Below are 19,688 nucleotides of genomic sequence, written 5' to 3' on the forward strand. Positions count from 1 at the left end.
AGACCCCATGAACTGCAGCACGCCAAGCTTCCCTGTCCATCACCAGCTCCTGGAGCTTGCTCAAACTCATGTCCGTTGAGTCTGTGATGCCATCGAACCATCTCATCCTCTGTCATCCCCTTTGCCTGCCTTCACTCTTTCCCAGCATCAGGGTCTTTTCCAGTGAGTCAGTTCTTCACATCAGGTGGCCAAAGGATTGGAGCTTCAGCTTCAGCATCAGTCCTTGCAATGAATATTCATGACTGATTTCCTTTAGGATTGACTGGTTTGATCTCCTTGCTGTCCAAGGGACTCTTCAGGAGTCTTCTCCAGCACCACAGTTTAAAAGCATCAATTCTTTGGTGCTCAGCTTTCTTTATAGTCCAACTCTCACATCCATACATGACTATTGGAAAAACCATACTGGAAAAACTAGACGGACCTTTGTCGGCAAAGTAATGTCTCTACTTTTTCATATGCTTTCTACGTTTGTCATGGCTTTTCTTCCAAGGAGCAAGCATCTTTTAATTTCATGGCTGCAGTCACCATCTGCAGTGATTTTGGAGCCCAAGAAAATAAAGTCTGTCACTGTTCCATTGTTTCCCCATCTATTCGCCATGAAGTGATGGGACCAGATGCCATGATCTTCGTTTTTTGAATGTTGACTTTTAAGCCAACTTTTTCACTCTCCTTTCACATTCATCCAGAAGCTCTTCAATTCCTCTTCACTTTCTGCCATAAGGGTGGCATTTCTGCCACTTTTAAATAATAAAAGGCATTAAATGAACATGATTTTTTCTAGCACCTAACTTTATGACTTTCAATATGCTTTAAAACATATGCTCCTTGATCTGTCAGTTTGAAACAGTCCTCTGATTCCCAGCTATTTGAGATGAGAAACTTGGCACATGGTCACTTTCTTCATCTCTTCTCATCTTTTGTGCTTCCAGATGCCAGTTCACCATATCATTTCTTTAAAAAGGCCAAGGCTTATAAGATTTACACTCTAATCCATAACTGCAAGTCTTCATAATTGTCTGAAGAGTTTTAATAATTGAAACGCATTATTTCCTGAGAGGACTGAGTAATAAGATTGGACCCAGACATGTAATGTCACACTACTAAATCTTCAACCCCAGAAGAGAAACCTCCAAATGTTAGGATCAAATTTTCTTTTCTTAGACTCAGTTGCTCAAAATTATGTCACACAGGAATTTATATTATGCTGAAGTGTGACTTTCATGGGCTTTCCATAGGCTTTTTTTTGTTTTTTAAAAATTCCATCTGTCTTATTCCACAATATAAAAATTATTCTAAAAGCATAACCATATTATTACTATCTCATCTGAAAAAGTTAATAACTGCTTAATATAAAATATCTGCTGAGGAAGGTTCAAATGTCCACAATCATTTAATAATTTTTTTAGTTTGTCCAAATACGTTCTGATTTTCCAACTGATTTTAATATATGATTCCCCCATTTCCCACCCCTTGTTTTTGGTCCTTCTGGTTTATTTGACAAACTGGTAATTTCTCCTGTAGAGTTTTCCACTGTCTGGATTTTGTTGATTGTGTCCTGTGTTCTTCTCCCTGTATTTCTGTATGTTAGTATTAAATCTAGGCACCTAACAAGATTTGTGTTCATTTTTTTTTGTTATCTTTCCATTCAGGAGCATATATGGTGTCTGTTTGTCTCATTTTTTGTGATTTTAGCTGTCACTGCTAAGCACTGTCTGAATAATTTCATTCCTTGATTAGCCACAAATCTCCTATAAAGAGAAAAGTGTGTGTGTGTGCTCAGTCGTGTCCAACTCTTTGCAGGCCCACTGACCTTGTTCGCCAGGCTTTTCTGCCCATTCATTTTTCCAGGCAAGAATACTGGAGTGGGGTGCCATTCCCTCCTCCAGGGGATCTTTCTGACCCAGGGATCGAACCTGGGTCTCCTGCATCTCCTGCATTAGCAGGCAGATTCTTTACCACTACCACCACCCTGGGAAGTCCTATAAAGAGAAAACTTCCTCTCAACTATTTGGTTCCTGAAATACTGTTCATATAGAAAAGATGCTTGATTCTCTCCCTTATGGAAGAGTTTTCAAAAGTACAATCTGGTTTCCTAGCATCCTGTGTATGTGTAGGGGGAGAGGCAAAAAAACCCATGAAATTTACCATCTTGTTTTAAAGTGTATAACACAGTAATGTTAACTATATATATATATATATATATATATATATATATAGTTGTGCAGCAAATCTCTAGAACTTTTGTATCTTGCAAAACTGAAACTCTCAACACACAGAACAACACTCCCCTTTCTCTCTGTACTAGGTTGTGCTGTGCTTTGCTAAGTCGCTTGTTTATCTGACTCTTTGCGACCCTATGGACCACAGCACGCCAGCCTCCTCTGTCCGTGGGATTCTCCAGGCAAGCACACTGGAGTGGGTTGCTATGCCCTCCTCCAGATCTTCCCCACCCATGGAACAGCCAGGGATAGATCGAACCTGCATCTCTTACATCTCCTGCATTGGCAGGTAGGTTCTTGACCACTCCTTGATAGCTCAATTGGTAAAGAATCAGCCTGCAATGCAGGAGACCTCAGTTCAATCCCTGGGTTGGGAAGATTCCCTGGAGAAAGGCTACCCACTCCAGTATATTAGCCTGGACAAAGGCTACCCACTCCAGTATTTTAGCCCGGAGAATTCCATGGACTGTATAGTCCATAGGGTCACAGAGTTGGACACAACTGAGCGACTTTCACTTTCTTTACCACTAGCACCACCTGAGAAGCTCCTATTGGAGCTCCGATTAGGTCACCAGAGCCCAATAACCACTATTCTACTAAGAGTATGACTACTTTAGATACCCGCTATAAATGAAATCATGCAGGCCTTGTCTTGGCTCAGACAGTAAAGAATCTGCCTGGGTCAGGAAGATCCCCTGGAGAATGGTATGACAACTCACTCCAGTATTCCTGCCTGGAGAATTCCATGGACACAGGAACCTGGTGGGCTACAGTCCCTGGGGTCGCAAAGAGTCAGACACGACTTTCACTTTTATCTTACTTAGCATACTATCCTTAAGTTTCATCCACGTTGTAGGATGAAATCCATGTGACAGGATTTCCTTTTGTAAGGCTAATACTCTACTGTATGTACATATCACTTTTTCTCTATCCATTCATCTTTCAGTGGGTGTTTTTGGTTGCTTTCATCTCTTAGCTATCATGCAGTAAACATGGGAGTGTATACATCTCTTCCAGATCTGTTTTCAATTCCCTGAGATATAAGTCTGTGTGTGTGTATTAAAGGGATGTGTTAAAGGCATAAGCTTTCACCATGGATTAAGATTTCATTTTTTCCTAGTGTTGTTTCTGCTTATTTTAAAATCTGTTTGCTCCCCATTGCTGTTCCAGTTTCTTGCTTTTTTGCGGGGGTTGGGGTGGGAAAGAAAAGTTTATTGCAAGGCCAACCAAACAGAATGGGTGGTTCGTACTCTAAATCCCCAAACTCCCCAGTGGTTCTCAGGGAAAAGGTTTTGTAGGTAAAATTTGGGTTGAAGGCTGCAGGGTATGTGACTTTCTTCTGATTGGCTGGTGGTGAGGCAACAGGGCAGTGCAGGAATCTTTCGCTCAGCCTGCAGTTGCTATCTTCCACCTGGGTGAGGGCCTCAGATTTGTAAAATTGCCAGGCCTGCTATGAAACCAGGTAAACCATCTAAACGACTTGGTTCTTGTCTCTCCCTTATTTGCACGAAGCAAAATGGAATTGAAAAGGTGGTGGGTGTTCTGATTCAACCAGTACCCTGTTGGACATCTACCATGTGCTGCAGTTGTAGGCACTTCTGAGTCCCCAGCACTGCTGGCTCAGTGACCTCCCTGTTTTTTAAATGTTTTACTGAACCACTGCCATGCCCATTCACTTATGTACAGTCTACAGCTGCTTTTGAACAATAGCAGAGTAGTTGATTTCAGACACGGTAAGGTCCTCAAAGTAAAAAACACTGATGCTCTGGCCCTTTACCGAAAAGTGTGCAAAACTCTGATGTAAATTAATAATGTTTTCCCCAGAGAGTTTTGATTCTGCCAGGACAGGGAGGGTTCACGACCTGGGACAGCTTTAGCCTGCTTTGAGAACTCATGCCATATTTCTTGCAAGTCCAGCAACAGATCAAAGGCTTTCAGAGTTATCTATTCCACAATACTGTTAGAAGCAGTAATACACTCTCTTCTTTGATTATGCTGTTCTCATTTCAAGATGGTATGGATCTTTTTCATTTAACAGGTCAATCATTCAACCTGAGAAACACATGTCCTTCTGTGGAACTTTTCTTGTATCAAATAATTTTCTTACCTTGTCTTTTGTTTGCTCTTAAGTCCTTACTATTAAAATGTTAGACGTCCTGTTCTATCTTTTCTCATTTTCTATTTCTGTCTCTTGTTTATAGAGTTGACCCTTAAAATCATGGGTTTGAACTGTGTGGGTCTATTTACATGCAGACTTTAAAAATACATACACGCTGCAGTACTACAGGATCTGCAGGTGGTTGGTGCCCCTAACACCCATGTTATCCAAGGGTGAATTGTACTTTTAAGGTTGCTGAAACCTTGAAACCTTTCCTCAACAACTTTATCTTGGAACCCTTCTAATGAATTGTTTTGGCTAATGAATCAGTTTAAATTTCCAGGGGCAGTTTCTTCCTTTAAATTTTCCTTTTCAAAGCATCCTATTTTCGTTTAATGAATACACCTACTTTCTTTCAAAATATTAATTATATTTGAAGGTGGGGTCCTTTTCCGACTGCATTGTTATCCGCCCCCACCATCAGATTACAGCTGATCATCTTATGTATTAGAAATTTTCCTCAAATATCTGATGATCCTGGCTCTATGTTCATACTTAACAGTAGACGTTAGAGAGCTGAATGGAAACCCCATGTATACATATATGACTTGGAAATATTGGGATTCACTGAAGAGTGATAAAATGGTAGGCAGTCTTATTATCAGGGACAACCAAAAGTTGAGTGTCTAGAGATCTTTTTTCCAGACAAATTAGTTTTTCCCAAAGAAAAAAAATCCTGACATAGAAGCCTATACCCAGTGGTCAGCATTCTGGGAATATGCTTGGGAGCCCATATTCAACGCAGATTTTCACTTAATCCATATCTTCAAGATTATACCTAATCCAAGCCTTCTGTTATCCCTGGTATCCTATAAATCCTGTGATCTTCTGGTTTAGTGTCTCAAAATTATTAATCTCTGGCTTCTTGCTTGAAAAGGCTGAAGGACAGAAAGTGGTCACTGGGGACTTCCTTGGTGGTCCAGCAGTTAAGATTCCAAGTTTCCAGTGCAGGGGGCATGGGTTTGATCTCCAGTTGGAGAACTAAGATCTCACATGCCGTGCAGCGCAGCCAAAAACAAGACAAAAAACAAGAAAAAGAAAGTGGCCACCTGACTTCAATAAACGAAGAGAAAGGTAGTTCAATGATTCTGTAGGAAGATATGCAATCAATCCTCTTTTTAATGCTCCAAGTATCATCTCTGAAAATGAGCACCTGGTTCCTCCAGGTACTAAACAGCATTCCTGGACACTGCAACATATACTGGCTTCTTTCTCAACGTGCCACCTTTTGCAGGCATTCAGATGACCATTTCCTTGGTTTTGGCTCTTTCTCTACCTGCATTTTCTTTCCCTAAAATTTATTCAACTCTCTTATCCTTTGATTTCTTCTCTCCTGTTTCATCTGTCATTGTGTGTTTACACTTAACTGAGATTTCAGGAGAGAAAGAAAATAAATGGTCACTGTGTAATATTTAGTTGCAAGTCTTCAAACTGAACTGTAAATCATCCTAAAATACTGGGATATGGAAATGTTTTCCATGCTTTTAGCTTCCTGAAAGTACTTTCATAAATCTTACTAGAGATTTCTTAACAATGGAACAAACAAATAAAAGGATGACCAAACAATGAACAAACAGGACTCTGAAATCAAATATATTGGCAGAAAACAAATTTGTAATGCAGGCCACATTTTAATGTAGTTTTTAAAAAACACTTCCAAATACAACTGTAAATGTAATCAGGAAAAATACTTCAAACATGTATCTTAATTAGTACATTACTTAAAAGAATTTCTTGAATCCTTGGCTTTCTTCATTGGGTTTACAGAGGTATAAACCTACTGATTTTTCCATTTGAGTATTCTGTACTAAATGTAGTTTACCCAGCTGTAATTATAGAAAAAAAAAAACCCCATTGACAAAAATCACCTTTTAAATAGGGAAAAAAAGTTTCCCTTAAGTTGGTAAAGACTGTAAATTGATACTTTAAAACTTCTGATTTACTATAAAGCAGCGATTAGTAAAATCTATACTCTTCCCCCAAATTCTGCTTCTCTTCTACTGCAAAATCTTTGTAAAAAATGTTCGAGTGCAATAAAATATCCGTATTTTTAAAAAATCAAATAGAGATTACAAAGTAATTTCTCACGAAGTTATAGCAAAGAAATACTTAACAGTATCATGTTCTGCTAAGGAAAACATTATTGTGGAAGACATTCAAGGAATCTAAAATGTTTCCATTGTGGTAGTACAAGGCAGTGCTTCAGGCTGATGCTCATACTATTGCTAAAACAGCCCTTTCCCCTTTAGAGTGAAAAATCAGTGCACATTCCTCCATATATTAAACAACTGAAGTCTCAAAAAATTATCAATTGCTTTAAAATAACTGTCTAACTCACCTTGAAAACACAGACTGGCTATGATAAATCCACTTTCACAAAGGAGGTATTTGCAGTGACCTAAAAGAAACTGGCTAAATCCCATGGAGGGTCAGGAAACTAAATGCAGGTCAGAAAAGAGGGAGAGATGACAGATGCTTTCTGTGGAATAAACAGCAACAATTTAAATATCTATTGTGAAATACTGAAAGTTGTGGCGCTCGATCAGTTTCTATTACTTTTACAACACAGTAAACCAAAAATATTAAAACATGAACCCTATCTTATTCTCAAAAACAATTTTCTGCTACATCCATAAATAAAAAGTGCTTATAACTAATAATACACAACACTAAAAATATCAGCTCTTAAGATCACAAATAACCTATGTCTCATTGCCAGCAATGAGGGTGATAAATGCTAATGGTGCCATGATATTTACAAAAAAACAAAAAAATATTTATATTCAATTATTATCTCCTATAGTCCCAGTGTTTTCATTATACCACTGAGCATAAAATAATCTTCTTTAGACAGATAATTAAAACAGATTATATTTTAGAAGCGTAAAATGCAAGAAGATCCTTCTTAGCGATTAAGTGTTTGTACTAGTTCATAATGAAAGTAAACATGAATAGAACACAATTCTGGGGGGGAAAAAAGAGAGACTTATTTATTTGTTTTATAAAATAAAAGGAGAAATCTTAGTCAAGAGGTGGCAGCTTTAGGTGTCATCTTAACCAAGAATTAATTGATAGTATTTTTTATTCACTTAAATAAGACAGGAAAGGAAATTCTACTTCCTGCTACCTGCTCAGTCACTTCAAACATTCTTCTTAAGGAAGTAAAATCAAAATATCTTGGTTTTTGGTTTCTCTTTTAAAGTAAAAATTTCCAGATGCCCTGGAATCAGTGAGTTCGATTTGGTGTCCTCTTGTGTTCTGGGAAAGAACAATCACTTTAAACTGAGATCTCAGCCTTCAAATGCTGTGACCAATTATTTGTGAGTTATAATCTGCAGGTTCCATTTTTAAAATATGTGGGATGACACTGTCAATTCGAACATTGCCGATGAGACCTTTGAAAAACAGTTCTTCGGTGATGGTAGCGTTCATCAGTCTCAAAGCTGGCAATCGAAGTAGTAGTCTAGACAACCTCAAAAGAAAAAAGGAAGGCGAACAAGGTTGTAAATCAAAGAGTAACTCAGTGGAAAGATATTAGTAATTTCTGCATGAATACTAATGCCATAAACAAAGATCATCAACAGTTTTCAACACTTAAAACCTTTAGTATTCTCAAGCCTTAAACTATATGACAGTCACCTGGATATATATGATGTCTGACAGACTTCTTTGGAAAGCTTTGCCTTTAACTGCTATGCTGTGCTACCTCTAGTTGGTTGTATGAACCATGGAACAAAGTTTTAAATCATGGATCAAGTTCTAAGTTTAATGGCTTAGGAACTCTTTCAAGGTTATAACAGCAGTGTTTTGTGTTATCAGGATACATGAGGCTCAATGATAAGTTTTTTTGGTTTTGCTTTGCAAAATGTATTGGGAATAGTAAAACAGGCAATGAAGTGAAGTGAAGTGGAAAGTCGCTCAGTCATGCCTGACTCTTTGCAACCCCATGGACTGTAGTCCCTGTAATTCTCCAGGCCAGAATAACTGGAGTGGGTAGCTGTTCCCCTCTCCATAACCCAGGTCTCCCGTATTGCAGGCAGACTCTTTACCAGCTGAGCCACTAGGGAAGCCCAAAATAGGCAATTAATGGGGAGCACAGATTACAGAATCAAAACCATTAGGTTCAAATCCTGATTCAACTACTTTCTAGCTATGTGAATGGGTGGAAGCCACTACTCGCCCTGTCTCTTTCACAATGTTGTGACAATCAACAAAATGATCCCTGCCAGGTTCTGTGCTAGTGAGGTAGGACAATGTCTCGTGTGAAAGTACATTATAAGTTGAAAACTGCTATCCAAAGGTAATTAATTAATAATAAACTATCTATGAATATAAGAAACTAAGAGTTCCAGAGGTCAAAGAACCTGGAACCTAATGGCACAGAGGTCAGCAAGAAGGTGTAGAGTCAAAACGAGGAAAATTCTAAATACTGTATTTATTTGTATGTGTGTGTTGGTTGCTCAGTTGTGTCCAACTCTTTCGACCCCATGGACTGTAGTCTGTCAGGCTCCTCTGTCCATGGAATTCTCCAGACAAGAATACTAAAATGGGTTGCCATGCCCTTCTCCAGGGTATTTTCTTGACCCAGGGATCAAACCCTGGTCTCCCGCATTGCAGGCAGACTCTACCATTTCAGCCACCAGGGAAGCCCATTAGTTTATATAAGGTATAAAACTTTTGAACCTTTAAAAAACTGAAAAAAAAAGGTCATAACAAAACCAACACCCAAAGAACCACCTTTTCAAAAAGTTTGTGGCATTATCTATCCTTCCTCTATGCTAAGCCTTACGCTCTTGAGAACAAGTGAAACCAGCAGACCCAGAATTAAGTAATCTTTCTGTATTCATGTACTATACTGCTCAAATATCTCATTTCCTGTTTGTTCCCACCAGCTGAGCTGTATTCACAGAACTGGTAGGAAGTAGGGTAGGAAAACTGGTTAGATGTTAGATAAACTTCAGCTGATTTTCATGATGGAACTGGCTTATAAGCCTATTATCTAATATATGTAAAAAGTTATTATATGTAACATATTCTTTTACTAGTTTGAAGTATGTTAATAATATTAGTAAACAAATTTATATAGCCCTTACTATGTAACAGGCACTGCTCTACCAAGCTCTTTGAATATATTAACTGATTTAATCCTTATATAACTATAAAATGTGGGTACTATTATCTCCATTTTACAATAAAGAAATTGAAATAGAAGTTAAATAACTTCTATTAACTTCTATAAGGTCATACAGCCAGTAAGTGGCAGGGTTAGGCATTAAACCCAGGTGCTCTTGCTCTGACAGCCAAATGCTTAATCACTCAAAAACTGAGTTCATTTTATTAAAGGACACTGGTAAGAAACACCTTGCTATAAATGCCATAAGCCAAATTTCAAAATTAATTATAAACTAAGCTAATGATATTTTTTTTATTCATGTACTTTTCTAATTCAATCCATTATTTCATCTGAAGCAAGTTAAGAGCTTGGGTATGAGAGTCAAACTACCTGGCTCTGCTGTTTATTGTGTGACTTTGAGCAGGTTACTTAACCTTTCTGTGCTGAAGCCTCATATAAAAGAGTACATATAAAGTACTTGCAACAATGCATTACCTACTTGAAAGGCCAAAGCTGACTAAATTTAATTACACTTGGAATGGAGAATAAGGAAACAGATACACAAAAATTTTTAAGATGAATTTAACTTCTAGATACCTGTAGGTGTCATCTGGATATGTTTTGGTTATATAATCTTGGAATTCAACATAAGCCTTTTCCTGAAATTTCTCAATCTGTTCCATGTTTTCTAGGCCTGGATGATCTGAAACATTAAAGAATATACTGTTACCTTAGTTCTGAATACTCATTTACTAAGATACCAACTGGAGATGGAAGAGGTGATAAAAACCAGTTCAGAAGGAAGCCTGATCATATGTGTGGCTCTTTCATTCCACAAATACTATTTTAATAACCCACCCACTAAATACCAGGCACTGTACTTAAACCCTTAAAACTATTTCATCTGAGATATGTATTCTAACATCTAATAAAATCACACCATTGGCTCAAATAAAATAAGACAGCTTTTCTATTTCAAAAGTGGTAGAAAGGATTTTCGGAGAAGGCAATGGCACCCCACTCCAGTTACTCTTGCCTGGAAAAGCCCATGGACAGAGGAGCCTGGTAGGCTGCAGTCCATGAGGTTGCTAAGAGTCAGACACGACTGAGTGACTTCACTTTCACTTTTCACTTTCATGCATTGGAGAAGGAAATGGCAACCCACTCCAGTGTTCTTGCCTGGAGAATCCCAGGGACGGGGGAGCCTGGTGGGCTGCCATCTATGGGATCGCACAGAGTAGGACACGACTGAAGTGACTTAGCAGCAGCAGAAAGGATTTTGATCATTTTGCTTGCAATAGAAACAAAAAAATGAAATGACTTAGCTTAGTTAAAAGTATTTTTAACCAATGAAGTATTTTCAGAATGAAAGTGAAGGTGAAACTCGCTCAGCCATGTCCGACTCTTTGTGACCCCAGGCTCCTCTATCCATGGAATTCTCCAGGCCAGAATACTGGAGTGGGTAGCCTTCCCCTTCTCCAGGATCGAACCCAGGTCTCCCACACTGCAGGCGGAAGCACTCCCACTCTTTACCAGCTGAGCCACAAGGGAAGCCCAAGAACACAGGAGTGGGTAGCCCATCCCTTCTCCAGCGGATCTTCTCAACCCAGGAATCCAACTGGGGTCTCCTGCATTGCAGGCTGATTCTTTACCAACTGAGCTATGAGGGAAGCCCCCATTTTCAAAATATATTCTTTAAAATTTTTTTTCATTAAAATAATAATACATACTTTAAGTTAAGTATAATTGACATACAACATTGTATCTGTTTAAGGTACACAACAAAATGAAGTGACATTCATATGCACTGTGAACTGATCACCACAGTAAGTCTAGTTACCATCTGCTACCATTCAAAGCTGCAAAGCTTCTTTCTTATGATGAGAACTTTCAAGGTTTATTTTCTAGGAACTTTCATGTTTACAATACAATAGTGACTACTGTCACCATGTTATAAATTGTATCACTGTGACCTGATTATAACTGCAAGTTTGTACCTCATGATTCTCCTTCACCCATTTCACCCACCCCCTCATACATGCTATATTCTGTATTTTTTTAATAAGAAAATCTTCCTTTCATCATTGTTAGGATAAAAAGATACTTATGAAATTATAAACTCTAAACATCACCTCTATCAGAAAAATAATATAGCAATATGAAATAACCTAAATAAATATTTCACTGAAGTGGAAATGTTAAAAGAATTTCATGAAACTTATGCCTAAAATATGACAGTGGTATCCTGACTAAGGAGAATTAGAGAAGTAGCAAACAGAAATAGAGGGAATACTTAATAAAACAAAAGTACATTATAATTCTGTTGTCAAATCTATGGTCTTTCAATTTTAAGGAAAATTAAAGGGGCAAATTGGTTGTGATAAAAATTGCAATACATGTTATTAATTTATCTAAAACATCAGAAGCATAGTACAAAATAGCTTTAATTATCTTACTGATCTCACTGAAGGTGGTAAGACACAGGGTTCCTCAGATAATTTTATGATGATATACAGTAACAGAAAAACATATACCAAAATGAAGAACACAGAGCCTAAGAGTCAGTTTTTCTTACTCTAAAAATTGATTGTTGAGCTTTACTGTTGTTTTACTATATGTAAAAACTAGTAATTGGCAGAAAGACAAGAGACCCATTTTTCTATTTACTGGGAGCTCGGAGAAGGAAATGGCAACCCACTCCAGTGTTCTTGCCTGGAGAGTCCCAGGGACGGGGGGGGGCCTGGTGGACTGTCGTCTATGGAGTCACACAGAGTCAGACATGACTGAAGTGACTTAGCAGCAGCATAAGATGTTTGGAAATTTAACCCATTAACAAAGCAATCTTCATCTCTCTTTTTGCCTTTTAATGATGCCTAGCAAAATATACCTAAACATTCAAGTGCTGAACAGGACTAAAAGTCTATGTCATTTCACTGATTTCTTCAATTTCCCTTTTCATACCCAGATGTCTAACATCCAAAAATTTCACAGATTTGAAGGGTACAATTCAATAGTTTTTTAGTATATTCAGAGTTGTGCAACCCTCATCACAATCTAATTTTAGAACATCTTTGTTGGCCCCAAGAAACACCCATTAATAGTCACTATCCATTCTCTCCTCTCCTTACACCAAGGAAGTCACAAATCTCTCTATAGATTTGCCTATTCTAGACAATGCAGATACATGGAAATATTTAATATGTGTGTTTTTTTTGTGTGTGTGATTGGTTTCTGTCACTTGCATACTGTTTTCAAGGTTTATCCATGGTGGCATGTATTAGAATTTTGTTACTTTTTATGGCTGAATGATATTCCATTTATATATACATTACATTTTATTTATTCGTTTGATGGACACTTCAGTTGTTTCCACTTTACATCAATGTACATTCCCAATGGCAAATGTATGAGGGTTGCAATTTCTCCACATCCTCAAACACTATATTTTTAATAAGTAAATGTTTATATACCTGGACTGAAGAGTACTATTGCCTTCAGGTAGGCATATTCATATCCATCAATGCAGAGTTTTACCATGCTGTTACAAAACTCCTGTAGTTTGAAGATGTGTTCCATCAATAATTTTCTTCTTTCTGCTGGTATTTTATCTTTAATTAAAAACAAAGAAACAAACAAAATCTTCTAGTGTTCAGCAAAAATGCATGACTATTTTTATCCAACATATTTCCTCCTCACGAATTTCCAGCTTTGAATATAATCAATTTATCAAATGTTAAAAATTAAATCTATCTGTAAGTTTAATGTTTTATTTATTTATTTATTCAGCTGTGCTGGGTCTTAGTTGCAGCATGTGGGATCTAGTTCCTGAACAAGGGATGGAACCCAGGCCCTCTGCACTGGGAGCAGAGTCTTAGCCACTGAACCACCAGGGAAGCCCCTCTCTGCAACTTCAGATGAAACTAATTAATGATCTTCAGACACTGTTCATTCAAGAAAATAAAAAAAGAACAGGCCGTTAATATAAAAAGCCCTAAAGGTAATGCTTCCTTCCAAGATACACCTTTGAGAAGATAAGCTATAAAGATTAACTACAAAAGACTCAAATTTTGGTAATAGGATTTAAGTTTATATCAATAAGCAAAATGAAAAATGAGCAAAATCATCTAGACATTTAAGTTACCAACACTACTACTACAACAACAACAACAAAACCCTGTTAAGACCAAAGAAAAGTTGAATAAAACAGTATGTTCTAACTTAAAATTTATTGTGTTTATGTAGTACTGACTTCTGGCATATCTACTACTGATGAGATCTTAAGGTTATTCTTTGCCATTAAGTGGAGGGGAAGCAGATAGTTCAAGGAAAATGTCCAACAATGGGAAGCAGCATATGCAAAGGAAATAAATATAATTCTCTGTCTATAATTTTTTCTTGAACTCAAAAAAAATAGTTCTTCCCATTTGATGAAGGTGCACCTTCTTGGATGGTCACAAGCCATTCTGAAACAAAACATTTATAAATTAGTGCTTGCCCACCTGTCTCCTCAAAAGGAAAAAGATAATTAGGATTGTTCTGTGACTCTTTAGTAGTGCCTAAGTGAAAGGATACATTCTGATGAATTGATTAAAAAAAAAAAAGTTTAGCCTACCTTGGGATTCAAAAGGCTACAATGAAGAAAAGCAGTTTAAAAACAGTTGGTAAATCTATATTTATAAATAGTTGATTACCTCTATATAAGCGTACCCTGGATTCTTTGGTATGTATGTTGAAGTGTAAAAATTCATGAGGCCTGATCAGAAATAGCACTTAAATACATTTGTTTCAGTTTTGTTGTACTCTCATTTAAAACTATTTTGGGTGATTAATGAATTTTATCAAAATGTAAAAATTATGTAAGGTAAAAAGGATATTGGTATTTATCTTTTGATACTTAACTTTAAACGTAATACTATAAAACCGATGTCTCCTCTTATATCCTAGAAAAGGAAAAATAAGGTGCTTTTTACCTTGTTGAAGGCTACTGTGAAGACAGTTGACAAATGTTGCTAATATAGTTGCGACATTCATCACTTGCCAGCACTGGGCAAGACCAAGAGTAAAAAGTTCATTCCAATAAGCTTTCACCAATGATATGCTGTTTTCTTGCCTATAAAAACAAAAACAAATACAAATATCAAATACATTTTATGAAACCTTATAACTAACTCATATATTTGAAAATACAATGTTCAGTTCAGTTCAGTCGCTCAGTCGTGTTGGACTCTTTGTGACCCCATGAACCACAGCACGCCAGGCCTCCCTGTCCATCACCAATTCCCAGAGCCTACCCAAACTCATGTCCATTGAGTTGGTGATGCCATCCAACCATCTCATCCTCTGTCGTCCCCTTCTCCTGCTTCCCTCAATCTTTCCCAGCATCAGGGTCTTTTCAAATGAGTCAGCTCTTCGCATGAGGTGGCCAAAGTATTGGAGTTTCAGCTTCAACATCATTCCTTCCAAAGAAATCCCAGGGCTGATTTCCTTCATAATGGACTGGTTGGATCTCCTTGCAGTCCAAGGGACTCTCAAGAGTCTTCTCCAACACCACAGTTCAAAAGCATCAATTCTGCAGCGCTCAGCTTTCTTTATATTCCAACTCTTACATCCATACATGACCAATGGAAAAAACATAGCCTTGACTAGATGGACCTTTGTTGGCAAAGTAATGTCTCTGCTTTTTAACATGCTGTCTAGGTTGGTCATAACTTTCCTTCCAAGGAGTAAGCGTCTTTTAATTTCATGGCTGCAGTCACCATCTGCAGTGATTCTGGAGACCACAAAGACAAAGTCAGCCACTGTTTCCCCATCTATTTGCCATGAAGTGATGGGACCGGAAGCCATGATCTTAGTTTTCTCAATGTTGAGCTTTAAGCCAACTTTTTCACTCTCCTCTTTCACTTTCATCAAGAGGCTCTTTAATTCTTCACTTTTTGCCTTATTGATATTTCTCCCAGCAATCTTGATATTTCTCCCAGCAATCTTGATTCCAGCTTATGCTTCCTCCAGCTCAGTGTTTCTCATGATGTACTCTGCATATAAGTTAAATAAGCAGGGGGACAATATACAGCCTTGACGTACTCCTTTTCCTATTTGGAACCAGTCTGTTGTTCCATGTCCAGTTCTAAGTGTTGCTTCCTGACCTGCATACAGGTTTCTCAAGAGGCAGGTCAGGTGGTCTGGTATTCCCATCTCTTTCAGAATTCTCCAGTTTATTGTGAACCACACAGTCAAAGGCTTTGGCATAGTCAATAAAGCAGAAATAGATATTTTTCTGGAACTCTCTTGCTTTTTTGATGATCCAGCAGATGTTGGCAATTTGATATCTGGTTCCTCTGCCTTTTCTAAATCCAGCTTGAACATCTGGAAGTTCACGGTTCACGTATTGCTGAAGCCTGGCTTGGAGAATTTTGAGCATTACCTTACCAGCGTGTGAGATGAGTGCAGTTGTGAGGTATTTGAGCATTCTTTGGCATTTCCTTTCTTAGGGACTGGAATGAAAACTCTGAGTCTAAAGTTTTATACAGGAAAGTCAAAGGTAATCAACCAGTGAACAAAGCACAAAAAAAAAGAACAGAGTAAACAGATTTAAAAAGTCAGTTTTTGATGGCCTGTGTTATACCTCTTCGTTAGAAAATAACATTGGCATTGTTGTACAATAAGGTCCTACAACTTGACCAATACTTTTCTAACTATGGGCTTAACTTTCTCCATGGTCTCTTTGCTTCTTCAAACCAGTTACTTTAAAACAATATGAAGAAATCTGGCAAACTTTAAACAAAGCTTGGATTTCTCATAATAGACCATTTTCCATTACCACCTAATCTAAACAGAATACAGACATGCTCTTCAGTGATACAACCAAACTTCTAACTCATCATAGTGGTACTATGGGCTAATTTATATTTTCTTACCTTTTTAGAGGGCAACCAACCCCATGATTAAAAAACAATTACTTCTATTTTCAGACATATTCAGTGTATGCAAGTTTTAGATCCTTATTAGCAAGCCTGAGATGACACTGAAACAGTGGTGGTAGGGAGAAACAACACCCCAAGTCATCTAGAGCCTCCCTCATTTAAGCCAATCAAAAACAGCCTATTACAAATGCTGGCTCCAGTGCACTGACTTCATTCAAACTGTTAACTCCATCAAATTATGAAATATGGATAATCTTCCACATAAAATAATATACAGTAAATACCACCCACTCTGATTCTTCATATAAAATTTCAAGTTATAATGCTGTATCAGTTTGCCCCCTTTAATCAAATTCTCCCAAAATAAAAGCTCTTGCCTCATGTACATCTGTGCTACAAAATCACACTTAATATTCAAGAAATTCAAGACACTTACCCTAGAGCCTGGAAGGAAGGAATTGAAAGTGCCCAGTGCATTGATAAGAACAGCAGCCTGGAGGCAGACTCCCCAATGTAGTGCACATTCAGGTACTCGGGCATAGGAGACGGCATGGTGAGCTAGTGTGAACAGGGATGAGGTCAATTATCTCACATCGGACACTTCGAAATGAGCACTCTTTGAAAAACTTAACTGTCAACATGTCAAGTAACTATCTAACATATTAGCCAAAAAGGCAAATCTTGATATAATCCAAGTCACTGGATCTGACAGCTAAAAACAGGATTTAGAATAAATGAAAAGATCAGAGTTTCTAACAAAGCAATATTCAGATAAAGCAGAATTCCACTTAACAAATACCAACCACAACAGTATCTCGGTGTGTTTTTAAAAGTTACTTTCTGTCTTCATATCAACGGTAAGTCTTTCCTTTCCTCTCTTCATTAACAGTATCTATATAACAAATTTAATTCAAGAAGCAATCCTTTATGTTAAATGTCCCTTTCATCTAGGCTATGGGGATAACAAATTCAAATGCTTATAGGAGAGTAATGAGTGAAGTGACCTGCTGATGCCATTTGTAGAGGGCACATTCCCAGATAACGAGCATGGCTGAATTCAACACATTGAAAACATTTGGAATTCAGGCTCAGAACTACTTGCTTTTTCAATTTTTCAAAAAGTAGCTTCTACGTAAAATCTTACCATCTAATCTACAGGAAAAATAAAACGTGTCTGTGGCCATAACAGTCACAGGCTGACCTTAGATAATGCATGACCATTGTTGGAAATAAAGGTCCTACATCGGAATACTTATCAAAGCATTTTTGAAAATCTTGTTAAACAGATCTTTTATTGCTATAAATTAAATGTAATTTCATCCATAAGAAACTTCTATTTTAAAATTATTAAAATGATCAGTAATACCAAGCATAGGTGATTATATAGGGAAACAAATACATAAAACTGAAGTGAGGTGAAAGTTGTTCAGTCATGTCCGACTCTTTGCAACCCCATGGACTATACAGTCCACGGAATTCTCTAGGCCAGAATACTGGAGTGGGTAGCCTTTCCCTTCTCCAGGAGATCTTCCCAACCCAGGGATCGAACCCAGGCCTCCCGCATTGCAAGCGGATTCTTCACCAGCTGAGCCACCAGGGAACTGAGTACTGGCCAAATGAAGGGCAAATTGGCTGTATCTATCAACATTTTAAAACTGAGCTTATCCTATGACCTAACAACGCTATTTCTAAATCTTTATTCCAAAAGGATACTTGCATATATGCACAAAAAAGCGTATACAAGGATGTCCATTTCAGTACTGCTCTTAATACAAAAACTAAATGCTGGCTACAACCCAAATTTCTATCACTAAGGAAACAATAATCCATGCCTACTTAGTAGGCATTAAAATTAGTAACATAAACTGAGACAGCATAGAAAAGACATTTCAGACATCTAAGCAGAAAAAATAGAAAAATAATATTGATGAACCAATATATGTTAAAAAGAGTGTATGTATATAGATACACACTTTATGTGTATTGTATATATGATAGGAGGAGATACACCACACAGTTAACAGCAGCTACCTCTGCTGGGGGACAGGTGGAAATGCCCATGTGCGTTTTTCTGGGGAGTGAATATATAGCTTTTAACGGGTTCTCAAAGGTATCTATGATACCAAACAGATCAAAGCTTTTCATTGAAATGATACCAAAGTTCTCTGGAAATGTTAGCTAAAAATGCAAAAAATATTAATTTCCTTTGTTCAATGTTAGCCATAAGTGGTTTGTCTACTTACAAAATGGTGTCAAGTAATAAAACAGGACAATCAACAGCTGGAATTTCACATGTGAAAAGATAATTTTTAAAATGTTTGAGAAATGTTTACTACAGCAATAAACTAAAATATCATTCCTTAAGAGAATTATAATAAGTAGATATTAAGCATCATAAATTTAATTGTTAGGATGCAACTGTTTCCACACATAAGTATATAAAAAACAAATTGGAAACTATCACACATTTTCATACTGCCTATGGTGAGTAGGGGAAAAAAAAAAAAACCCTGAAAAGTCAGGAAAATTACCAAAGATTACTAGTTTTAAGGGTAGGATTAGGGTGCAAAAACAAGACTACCCTTTGCTAAGTAGTTTAAAATCATTCTAAAACAAATGAAATACTTACAATATGTAAAAACTGGATATTAGGGCTAAAAGATACAGATGCGCCCTGATTTACACAATAGTGGTGGCAATGTTGAAAACTCTGTCACTCTAATCGTGAAACTGAAACCACCTGCAATATACACTAGAACCTGTTATTCAAAAGACTGCCACATTGTATTATTTTATAGAGAAAAAATGGCTTAGAATTTATCTGTTTTACATACATAATTTTCTTAAAGCCAAGAAAAACCTCCAGCATTATATCAAGGCCAATTCTAGAAAGAAAAATGTTTTAATTTCCCCAAGTCATCTGTCCAAAACAAATTTTTGAAGGATGACCCTGATTATTTTCACTGCCTGTTCCTCTAGCCCCCATAACATTTTTTCCTGTAAAGTACAAATAAAGCATTTCTGATTTTTTCATGTAAATTAACTTTGGTAAAATGTTCCATAAAGACTAGTTTCCCTGATACATTTTTGTCAACTATATCAAATTACAGCCACAATTATTTAAATGTGACTTTTCTCTGAGTCATTTCTACCAAGCCACATTTTGTAGGAATAAATTTTATCATACGCAGCTTTGATCAGTGTTAGATTTTTTTTTTGGCTGCACCGCACAGCATGTGGGATCTTAGTTTCAGGAAGGGACGGAACCCACGTGACCA

The 19,688-nt window shown here is 37.2% G+C and overlaps 1 protein-coding gene across 2 annotated transcripts in view; it reads right to left on the reverse strand.

The window, feature by feature from the left end:
* Positions 1 to 6,016: 6,016 nt before the first annotated feature.
* NR2C1 (nuclear receptor subfamily 2 group C member 1) overlaps positions 6,017 to 19,688 on the reverse strand; it is a 40,230-nt gene continuing 26,558 nt past the window's right edge. For both annotated transcript variants that reach the window (XM_068969992.1, XM_068969991.1), the window contains exons 10-14: positions 16,847 to 16,968; positions 14,461 to 14,600; positions 12,961 to 13,098; positions 10,088 to 10,193; positions 6,017 to 7,849 (exon numbers count right to left, since the gene is read on the reverse strand). In XM_068969992.1, the coding sequence (XP_068826093.1) occupies positions 7,675 to 7,849; positions 10,088 to 10,193; positions 12,961 to 13,098; positions 14,461 to 14,600; positions 16,847 to 16,968 (681 nt within the window). In that variant the 3' untranslated portion in view covers positions 6,017 to 7,674. The remainder of the gene's footprint in view (positions 7,850 to 10,087; positions 10,194 to 12,960; positions 13,099 to 14,460; positions 14,601 to 16,846; positions 16,969 to 19,688) is intronic.

Source organism: Capricornis sumatraensis, chromosome 4, assembly GCF_032405125.1.
Source record: "Capricornis sumatraensis isolate serow.1 chromosome 4, serow.2, whole genome shotgun sequence".
NCBI classification, from domain to species: Eukaryota; Metazoa; Chordata; class Mammalia; order Artiodactyla; family Bovidae; genus Capricornis; species Capricornis sumatraensis.